The sequence below is a fragment of the Coffea eugenioides genome, chromosome 8 (assembly GCF_003713205.1).
Source record: "Coffea eugenioides isolate CCC68of chromosome 8, Ceug_1.0, whole genome shotgun sequence".
NCBI lineage: Eukaryota > Viridiplantae > Streptophyta > Magnoliopsida > Gentianales > Rubiaceae > Coffea > Coffea eugenioides.
Genome location: NC_040042.1, coordinates 24,459,179 through 24,470,373, shown reverse-complemented (window position 1 = coordinate 24,470,373; position 11,195 = coordinate 24,459,179). Strand labels below are relative to the sequence as shown.

Here is an 11,195-nt window from a genome sequence, read left to right as displayed (position 1 = left end):
AAGCATTCACAAGTATTAAATCATGAATAAATGAACTAGCAAGTATAAGATGTAGTAATAATCACTTCATTCATCCATATTCAAGTCACAAGTAACTTCATCTATCCCTAGAACAAGAAGATTTAGCTAGACATGGTAGATTTAGCAACAAAGCTCTTATCTTTAATGTAACAAAGCATTAGTAAGACAAATAAGAGAGTAAAGATGAAGAAATACTCATTCAAATGAAAAACCATGATCTTCAAGCTCTATCATCCTCATTTCTATCAATAATCCTTTTTTACATCAAGAGTTCTTCAAGTTCTTCAATAGAAAGAAAAACTAAATCTACCACTATATCTAATTTAAGCTAGAGACAAGTAAAAGAAAAATCTTCTTTTCTAACTTCCTTCTTCTTTTTTTTTAATAATGTGCTCCCCTTTCTTTTTTAACTTGTCTCTTCACTTTTTTTTCAAAAATGCCCTTCATTGGAATCTCCAATATTACTTCTTCAAGTGTACAAAGTGCCTTTTACAGCTTCCGGCCGGGAATTATTGTGAAACATGAGTCAAAAAATAAGTGTGAAATGCACACAAGTTGTTCTGCAAATTGCAGAGGAGAGAGGAAGATCCGAGGGAAAAAAAGTGACCCGAGCTCGGATCAGTTCCCTCAACATTTTTTTCACACGTTCTTCATGCAGTATCCGAGGCCTTCTTCGGATCCACTTTTCCAGAAGATCAGACGAGGGCTTGGATCACAGGGGATGAGAATGGATCCGAACTCGGATCATTTTCCCCTGTTTCCTGCTTCAAATTCTTTCCTCTTTCGCTCAATTTTCGCTCCTTGTTTCACCTGTACGTTGTTCTCCAACTAGCACTTTGCCTCTTCTTTATCTTATGTAAGTGTTCCATGCATCGATAACTTATAAAATATCATATGTTTATGCATTAATCTACTCATTTTGCAAGTTTCGATCACTAAACAGCACTTGAAACTATTTGCACCAAAAAGAGCTTAAATATGGCTATGATCCTCTAAAAATATGACAAAAACTCGCACAAAACAGTATGAAATATATGTGAAATATTCACTTATCAAACTCCCCCACACTTGAATCATTGCTTGTCCTCAAGCAATACAATAAACCATTCAAGCAACAATTCAAGTGCCAAATAGAAAATATGCTTTCTCAAATTCACTTCTCACAACTCGACTATTAATCACTATGCAATTCTTCAAAAAGCGCTCAATACTCATAATACGTAATAAAGGGGAAACAATTATACATAAATTTAACCACATCCAAATCATTCTCTCACCCTAACTTGTCTTCACAAATAACCAACTCATATAGTCACAAGGTAATACTTTCCTTTATATCCAATTTATTTTTTTTTTCAAAATTTTACTACAGGAAGGTATTATAAATATATACTAAATACCATCACTTGAACATTGCAAATGCCTTTTTACGCGAAGGTCGACACTTTTAGGTGAAAACCCCTGGTTACTCCGTACTTACACATCAAGTTCACAATACCTTTCTACCTCAAGTACCTTTTTACGCGAAAATTAACATTTTTAGATGAAGATTTTCAGTTACTCAGTACTTAGGTCGTCAGTACAAATTTATTACTCTCTCTTTATATATATATATATATAACCCTCTTTTATCATGAACATGGAAAAACATTACCAATAGACTATAGCAATCACCTATTTGTAAATCAAAGTGAAGGGAGAGATCTCATTAAAGATAGACATAAAGGGATAATTGTCCCTACTTTATTAAATATACTTTCTAAAATGCACTTATCATAATCACATAATACTAATTACAAGTCATGAAAGAAATGAATTCTTCAAAAACATATTTGAATTTGTTCAACCATTAGGGAAATTTGACAATCCATCACGATTTCTTGGGCTAAAGTGCAATTTTGGAAAGGATTTTGGAAAAATTTCGGTAGAGTTTCCCTTATAAATAGAAGAAACTCCCTGTCAGCAAACCACAATTCAACAAGAATTCAGTCATAATCTATATTTTCATAATCATTTCCAGCATTTCTCAACAAAAGTAAAGAGTTAACATGCATTAACAATTATAGAAACCACACCTTCCCCCACACTTAATAATCACATTGTCTTCAATGTGAAAAGAGGGTAAAGAAACAATACTCCCCTAATCAATGTGCATGAGAGATCCAGCAGTCAATACGAACATCACGAACATTCCAAAATCTACTTAGACTACAGGGGGAGAAAGTACATAACAGTAGGGGAGTAAGACAATCCAAAAAACTTAACTAAACAAAACACTTAACTAAAAGAAAAGTAAACAAAAGACAATCCAAAATAAAAGGAAACAAAGGAAATTAAGCTGAGGGTCCGCTGAGTTCCAAGGCGTCTTCTCCTACGATTTCTACATGAGATTCTTGCTCAACTTTGCCTCTGGGTTCAGGAATGGACGCAACTTGACCCTCACCATGTACAGGAGGCGGAGTCGATGTAGGAGAACGGTGGATTTGGAAATGGTCCTCCAAAGCACGAAGAAGCCGATCATGCCTCTCCAACCTCTTCGTCATAACACGCTCATGTTGGTCAATGCGCTCCATTACTCTTGTCTCCATACAGCAAATGGAATTAAGGACCTCTTGCCACCGAGACCTAGAGGGAGGCGGTGGAGGTCGTACAGGAGGCGGTTGAGTAGGCTGCACTTCAGTTTCTTGAACTTGCGGTCTTGGTTGGGGGTGAGGTGGAGGTTTAGTGGACGTAGAAGCTTCCCCAATAGCGCGTTCTTGAAGTAAAGAGGCATTAAAGTCGGTAGGGATGGCTAATGATCTCAGCAAGGTGATAGTCACCTCATCAATGGACTTGGTGGTCATTACCTTGTCAGTACTCACATTGACTTGGAGCTTCTTAAACAACAAGGAAAGGAGTTGAGAAAATCCGAAGCAAGAATCGTCGGGTCGTATCCTAGCTGTGGTGTGCATATAACTTATAATTGCACTCAGCAATGGAATGCCGGTCAGTTGTGTGCCTACCCCATGTATCATCTTGTCGAGGAAATAGAGGTCACTATTTCGCAGTTCTCGTTTACCGCTTTTCTTAGGAACCACGTTGTGATCAAATAGATAAAAGATTAAGTGGTATTGAGTTTCAAAAGAATCGGCATACACTATCTTCTTCCCAGAGCGTTCTCGATCTCTATATTGCCCCTTAAGGCATGCCACGGCTTCTTCAACTAGCCACGGGTCATGCGCCTTAAATTCCTTAGTCAACTTCACATCTTCCCCGTTATCTTTTACCTTGATAAACTTGGCTATTGTGTCCCTTCTTAAGACTAAGCGTTTCCCACGGACCCAAGAAACAATGTTATTAGTTCTATGTCCAAGTTTGTCCTCCACATTTGCATAAAATTCCCTCACCAAGTTGGGATAGTAACGTCGTGGCAATTGAAGGATGTTCTGCCGGTCAAGTCGAGCGAATGCCGTCGATACTTTGTAGTGACCATCCACCTCAGGCGCCAAGTGTTTCTCGGTGATATTCTCCTTGATCAACCCAACATCAAACCAATCCTGATTCTCGAGTGACGTAAAGCGAGTGTTATCAAACTCTGGAGGTTTTTCTTCTCGACTTGTTGACGTTTGTTTACGTCTTGAACGCGGTGGTTGCTCAGGTGAAGAAAATTCTTCCGCCGAAGGTGGTGTTGCTTCAGGACTTGGTGAAGGAGTAGGTATTCGAATAATGGCTCTTCTTGTTCGAACCATCTTACCTTCATTCACAAACAAGTGAGCTTATATGAGTATACAAAAATAGGAGTTGAATTCCACGCAAGTTAACGACCCTTCTTATGAGTAGAATATTAATTTAAGCATTGAGCATCGTCACTCATACAATCACCTCCAAAATCACCTCAAAATCACCATTCCCTAACATTTTAAAGTCTTAAAATTTCATTACTAACTCATGGTATTTCTCTTCAATTCATGTGAGCAGTATTCATACCATTTGCCACAATTGGTCATGCAAAGAAATCAAGATGTTCTAATAATTTCTCAACACATCAAATTCACCAAAAATAGGGCATTAAAACACATGCAAATGGCACAAATTCTATGAATTTAATAAATGAGAGAAAATAAGATTACTTCACCAAAGGTACAAATTCCTCAATATTAAGCATCACGATAAGTTTAATGACATTTCTAAGCAACTAAACAACAACAATGCATCATTACAATATACCTCACAAAATATGTCAGAAAACTCAGGAAATGGAATTTTTAAAACTGTAAAATACCATAAGAAATCAAGAAATCTTACCTCAAATGTGTAGAATGATGTTAGAGGATGCTAGGAATGCAAAATGCAGAACAAACAAGCCCAATTTCGGCTCCCAAATGGATGAAATTCAGTTCGGCCTCCTTTTCTTTGGTGACAATCAAAAGCCCTGAATTTGATGTTTATAATGTGAAATAGCTGGGGGTTAATGATTACAAAGGGTTGGGAGATGTTTTTCTTTTGAAAGATTGGAGGATTAGTGGTTGAAATGGAAGATTGGGCAAAAGAGGTTAGGGTTTTATGAGAAACGGCTAGTGAAGGAGGAAGAAGATTTGAAAAAAATGGAAGAGATTGCACTGGTGTTAAGGATATCTGGAACGATCCGAGCTCGGATCCTCTCGATCAGGGCTCGGATCGTTTGAATCTCGGATCGGGCTCTGCAGAATATTATTCGAGCCCTCGGATCCAATGTCTCTCTATTGGATCGGTTCTTGTCTGCAACAATTGCAGAAACTGCAATTTTTTCAATTCTGACAACCTTTTTCTGTAATTTCAGATTACACTTGCAATGAAAGTTTTCCAACTTTTTTATTCACACGCAAGTGTAATATGCCCTAAACAACTATTCCACCCCTCTAAAATGAATAAAAAGCATCTAGATCACAAATCAAGATTTCAAATTGTTGGGTTATTTTTGCACTTTAACATGAAAAATGCGTTTATTAGCTTTAAACGCACTTCAAATGGGCACATAAACATATATATACTGATTAACACCAAAACTTACTTGTAAATCATAAAAATACTACTTTTAGGCTAATATTAAGAACTAGCAAGCGTTAAAAGGAAAAAACACAATTAAACTTCCCCTTTGCAACTATGGTTCTCCAAATGCACCTCCAAAATAAACATTTAAACTCCGGTAACCCCCTACAAACCAATGAAATACACATAATTAGAAAATCAAATCAAACCAAAATGCAAGAAATACATGAAAAACAACACAGCTATAATATTAATATTGCGTTGCCTCCCAACAAGCGCTTTGTTTAAAGTCGTTAAACTCGATTTTCCTCAATCTGCTTCTTTAATTTTTAAATGTGTTTCCCAAGAAGTAAATCACTCCTTTAGGAACCTTCTCTCCGGTCAAATAAGGTTTCAATTGTTGACCGTTCATTTTGAATGGGGCATCATTTTCCCCCTTAATTTCCACCGCTCCGTAAGGAAATGTGCGAACAACTTCAAATGGGTCGGACCATCGAGACTTAAGCTTTCCAGGGGACAATCTAAACCTTGAGTTAAACAATAATACCTTTTGTCCTTCTTTAAAATGCTTAGGGAGGATATGTTTATCATGCCAGAATTTCACTTTTTCTTTGTAAATCTTGGCATTTTTATACGAAGTTAAACGCAATTCCTCCAATTCGCTTAGCTTGAGCATTCTCTTTTCACCTGCAGATTTAAAATAAAAATTAATAGCTTTAATGGCCCAATAAACTGTATGTTCAATTTCTACAGGCAAATGATACGCTTTCCCATAAACAAACTTATATGGAGACATTCCTAATGGCGTTTTAAATGCCGTTCTATATGCCCACAAGGCATCTTCTAACTTGTTTGACCAATCCTTTCTCGATCGATTGACTATTTTCTCTGGAATGAGTTTGATCTCTCGATTTGTCAACTTTGCTTGGCCATTGGCTTGAGGATGATAGGGAAGTGTCATTTTATGCCTACATCCATATTTGAGCAACAAAGTGTTAATGAATTTATTACAAAAATTCTTACCCTTGTCGCTTATAATAGCTTTTGGGACACCAAACTTGCAAAATATGTTCCGTTTAAGGAATTAAGCACAACTTTAGCATCGTTAGTTTGTGAAACAATAGCCTCCACTCATTTAGAGACATAGTCAACTGCTAAAAGAATATATTTGTTATTAAAAGAGTTAGGAAATGGTCCCATAAAATCAATGTCTCAAAGTCAAATAACTCAACTTTCAAATATGTAGTTAGAGGCATTTCATTCTTTCTCAAGATATTACCAATTCTTTGGTATTGATTACAACTCTTAACCCAATTTCTAGCATATCGGTACATAGTAGGCCAGTAAAATCCTGATTGCCACATCTTTGCTATGGTTTTAGTTGTACTAAAATGGGCTCCTGTCTCAAGAGTGTGACAATGCATTAAAATACTATGTGCCTCTTCTTTTGGAACACATCTTCTAATTATTCCATCTGCACAATGTTTGTAGAAGAACAGTTCTTTCCAAAAGTAATGTTTAGCATCATTTAAGAATTTTTTTCTTTGGTGAGAATTTAAATAACTTGGTAGCACTCCACTAACTACAAAATTAACTAAATCGGCATACCATGGTGACTTTTGAATAGCCAATAAGATCTCATCTGGAAACTCTTCTTTAATAGAAATATGGGCTTCTTGAGGCATGTTCTCCAATCTAGAAAGATGATCTGCGACTAAATTCTCGAATCCCTTTTTATCTTTGATCTCTAAATCAAATTCCTGCAATAATAAGATCCATCGAATTAATCGAGGTTTTGCATCTCTCTTATTTAAAAGATATTTAAGTGTTGCATGATCGGTGTAAACGATGACTTTAGATCCCACTAGATAAGACTTAAATTTATCCAATGCAAATATCACCGCTAGCAACTCCTTATCCATTGTCGCGTAATTGATTTGAATTTCATTGAGCATTTTACTTGCATAGTAAATGATATGAAGTCTCTTATCATGCTTTTGCCCAAGAACAGCTCCCACCGCAAAATCACTAGTATCACACATCAAATCGAACGGTAAACTCCAATCTGATGATGTTATTATGGGTGCGGAGACAAGTTTCTTCTTCAATCTATTAAAAGCAAGTAAACAAGGATCATTAAAGTGAAAAGGAACATCTTTTGCAAGTAATTCATATAAAGGTTTAGCAATTTTGAAAAAATCCTTAACAAACCGCCAATAGAACCCCACATGTCCAAGAAAACTTCGAATGCCTTTCACATTGGTAGGTGGAGGCATTCTCTCAATCACTTTTACCTTGGCTTGATCTATCTGAATACCTTTTGAAGAAATCTTATGGTCTAGGACGATACCCTCACAAACCATGAAGTGACATTTTTTCCAATTGAATACAAGGTTTGTTTCTTCACATCTCTGCAAAATTAGATCTAAATTGTTAAGGCAATGATCATAAGTAGATCTAAATACAGAAAAGTCATCCATGAAGATTTCCATGATTTTCTCATTAAAATCGGAGAAAATTTCTATTATGCAATGTTGAAAAGTGGCTGGCGCATTGCACAATCCAAAAGGCATTCTTCGAAATGCAAAAGTGCCATAGGGACAAGTGAATGTAGTTTTCTCTTGATCTTCCGGTGCAATGACTATTTGATTGTATCATGAAAAAACATTCAAGAAACAATAAAATTCATATCCTGCCAACCTTTCTACCATTTGATCAAGAAAAGGAAGATGGAAATGATCCTTTCTAGTAGCTGCATTAAGTCTTCTATAATCAATACAAACTCGCCACCCAACTACAACTCTAGAAGGAATCATTTCATTATTTTTACCACATACTATAGTTATTTCTCCCTTTTCTGGCACTGCATGAAGAGGAGAAATTCAAACACTATCAGAGATTGAAAAAATTATACCTACATCCAGTCATTTAAGGATTTCTACCCTTACCACTTCTTTCATGTTTAGATTTAACCTTCGTTGAGTCTCAGCCACCGACTTAGCGTTTTCTTCCAACAAAATTTGATGCATACAAATAGTTGGACTAATTCCTTTGATATTAGAAATGGTCCATCCTATAGCCTTTAAATGTTTCCTCAAAACACGTAAGAGCTTGCCAAGTTGTTCCTCATCAAGTGTGGCATTGACAATCACCGAAAATGTCTCCTTTTCTCCAAGAAATGCATATTTAAGGTGTTTAGGAAGTGGGTTAAACTCAAGCCGTGGAGCTAGCTCACACGATGATAGAGGTAGCCCTTTACTCAACCCTAACTCCTCATAAGTATTGCTCCTTTTGTAAAGGACTTGTGCCTGTAAATATTTGGTCATTTCTTCTATTTTTTCTTCTTGCAAACCTATACCATTGAGACAAAGTTCAAGAAAGTCATAGCCAAGATTAACTCGACTCATCTCTAGTGTCAATTCATCACATATATCAACAGAATAAACATGATCGGTAAAAGAGGGATACTTTTCTACTTTACTCAAATCAAACTCCACTTCCTCTTTACCAATTTGAAACTTGAACTTGCCATGTTTAACATCTATTATAGTACCTGCCGTGACCAGAAATGGTCTACCAAGAATAATAGGTATATTGACATCCTCTTCCATATCTAAAACAACAAAATCAACGGGGATGATGAATTTTTACACTTTAATAAGCACATTCTCTAATATACCCATGGGATGTCTAATAGACCTATCAGTCAATTGTAAAGAAATGTTAGTACGCTTTAACTCTTTCAACCCCAATTGCCTAGCCACAGTCAAAGGAATCAACGAAACACTAGCACCAAGGTCACACAGTGCTTTAAAGAATTCTACATTACCAATAGTGCAAGGAACTGTGAAACTCCCTGGATCTTTCAACTTTGATGGCAGTTTATTTTGTATGATGACACTACATTCCTCCATTAATGTAATAATCTCGCTATCTTCTAATTTCCTTTTTTTCGTCATTATCTCCTTGAGAAATTTTGCGTATGAAGGAATCTACAAAATAGCATCAATAAAAGGAATGTTAATATCTAATTGTTTGAAAATGTTGACAAACTTCTCAAATTCTTTGTCACTTCTTGATGGTTTCAATCTTTGTGAAAATTGCACCGGTGAAGGAATTGGCGTTGTCTCTACAATCAATGGCTCACTTATTTCCACCTTGTCTTTCCTCTTACTTTTCTTGCTGTCCTCTTCTAACTCACTCAACTGCTTGTTTTCTCTTCTTTCAGGTTCTCTCACACTTTCAACCACAGGCGGCTTACCTACTTCCTTACCACTACGGAGGGTTATAGCCTTCATATGCTCCCATGGGTTCACATCCCTCTTGCTAGGTAAATTCTCTTGGTTCCGATTGTTGATCGCAATAGCTATTTGACCTAATTGGATCTCGATATTCTTATACATATTGGTGAGTTGGTCCATCCTTCCCTTAATTCTTTCAAACCTTTGAGTAGTGGCGCTAGTTAACTTTTCAATTTTATCATTTGATACATTTGCTAGCTTCTTAATTGCCAATTCCCAAGCTAGTTAGACTCCAGAAGTGGTTGCTTTGGTTGAAAACCCGGTGGATTCGTTGGTCTTGGTTGGTTCCCTTGATCCTTCCATCCAAAGTTTGGATGATTACGCTACCCCGGATTATAAGTACTGGAGTATGGATTGTTTTGGAGTGGACGGTTATAATTGTTGAAATATTGAACCTGTTCGCTGCTAGCACACATAGAATCATCATGATCTCCTCCACAGTTAGTCCAACATGCAACAACTACTCCTTGGTTAGAACTAGAACTAACTTGCCTATTAAACATCTTAACCACATTATTCATCTTTGCACTTAACATATTCAATGTATCTACTTCATGCATACTTGCGGTTCTCCTTGTATTACCTTGTTCGTTAATCCATTGGTAATTATTAACAGCTATTTCTTCAATTAATTGTTGAGTTTCTTCGGTCGACTTTCCTATCAAAGCTCATCCCGCTACCGCATCTACATGCGTCTTTGTCGGATAGGTAAGGCCATTATAAAATATTTGGACTATTAGCCAATTGGGGAGACCATGATGAGGACACCTTCGTTGTAACTCCCGATAGTGCTCCCAAGCTTTGTACAATGTCTCTCCTTCCTGTTGAGAGAAACTAGTTATATCCATTCAAATTTTAGCAGTTTTTCTTGGTGGAATGAACTTATTAAGAAACACTTTAGATAATTCCGCCCAAATAGTAAAAGTGTTTGGAGGATAAGATTGTATCCAAATCTTGGTCTTGTCCCTTCGTGAAAATGGAAACAATCTAAGTTTAATTGCATCATCACTAACACCATTAAGCTTTATTGTATCACAAATTTCTAGAAATGTTGACAAATGAGAATTTGGATCTTCGGTAACATTACCTCCATATTGAGATTGTTGAACTATTTGTTTAAGAGATGGTTAAATCTCAAAATTGTTAGCATTTACCATAGGTCTCACTATGCTTGTGTGCAAACCATCACCTCCCGATAGTGCGAAGTCCCGTAATACTATTCTATTCAATTCGTCGGCCATAGGTTCGATTGATGGGAGTTCTATTATTACTTCTCCTTCTCCTAAATTTCCACTGCCTCTGGTAGTGCTTGCCTCCGTTGGCGCCTTAGAGTCCTTTTAATTTCTGGATCAAATGGAACTGTTGTGCGTAGAGCACGATGCATGCACTACAAGAATCAAAATACAGGATAGTAACTCACTTGTTCTATTACCACAATAAAACAAACAAGTGAAGCAAAATTACTAACTACTCTATCTACAACTAAAAGATATTCACAATATAACACTATGTTTAGATTAATAAAGCTTGCTTAGCCTTAATATTACGGTGAGATCCCCGGCAACGGCGCCAAAAACTTGACGAGGTCTATACCTGTGCTCTAAATTTTAACCTAATCTCTCATTAACCGCAAGTGCACGGGTCGTGAATCATAGTATATAAGGAAATTAGGATCGATCCCACAGGGAAATCAACTATGAATCACTCAGGTTTTTAGCTCCCTTTATTATCTAAACTTTCCAACAATTTCAACTAGACTAATCAACTAAATGCTAAATTAGTACAATGCAAGTTAATAACTCGAAGTAACTCAACTAAACACCAATGTTCTAGGGTATAGAATCCACCACATGTGCCTAAACATGA

General features: G+C 36.6%; 1 protein-coding gene and 1 non-coding gene across 2 annotated transcripts; one reads left to right on the top strand and one right to left on the bottom strand.

Moving 5' to 3' along the window:
* Nucleotides 1-5,350: 5,350 nt before the first annotated feature.
* LOC113780442 lies at nucleotides 5,351-8,987 on the bottom strand. The gene is made up of 6 exons (XM_027326243.1): nucleotides 8,708-8,987; nucleotides 7,977-8,641; nucleotides 7,240-7,439; nucleotides 6,930-7,137; nucleotides 6,637-6,788; nucleotides 5,351-5,996 (listed from the first exon to the last, which is right to left on the bottom strand). Exons 1-6 carry the CDS (start codon nucleotides 8,985-8,987, stop codon nucleotides 5,351-5,353), a joined length of 2,151 nt encoding a protein of 716 aa, XP_027182044.1.
* Nucleotides 8,988-10,079: 1,092 nt separating this feature from the next.
* On the top strand, nucleotides 10,080-10,186 carry LOC113781794. Its single transcript, XR_003469699.1, has one exon. It is a non-coding gene; the product is annotated as a small nucleolar RNA R71 (small nucleolar RNA).
* The last annotated feature ends 1,009 nt before the right edge of the window (nucleotides 10,187-11,195 follow it).

Coding starts and splice junctions, on each gene's coding strand:
- LOC113780442 (XM_027326243.1), bottom strand. CDS start 8,987: ATGACGAAAAAAAGGAAATTAGAAGATAGCGAGATTATTACATTAATG. Junction 7,440..7,976: donor ATCTAAACATGAAAGAAGTG/GTAAGGGTAGAA, acceptor CTAATTTTGCAG/AGATGTGAAGAAACAAACCT. Junction 5,997..6,636: donor GCTATTCAAAAGTCACCATG/GTATGCCGATTT, acceptor ATATGGATGTAG/GCATAAAATGACACTTCCCT.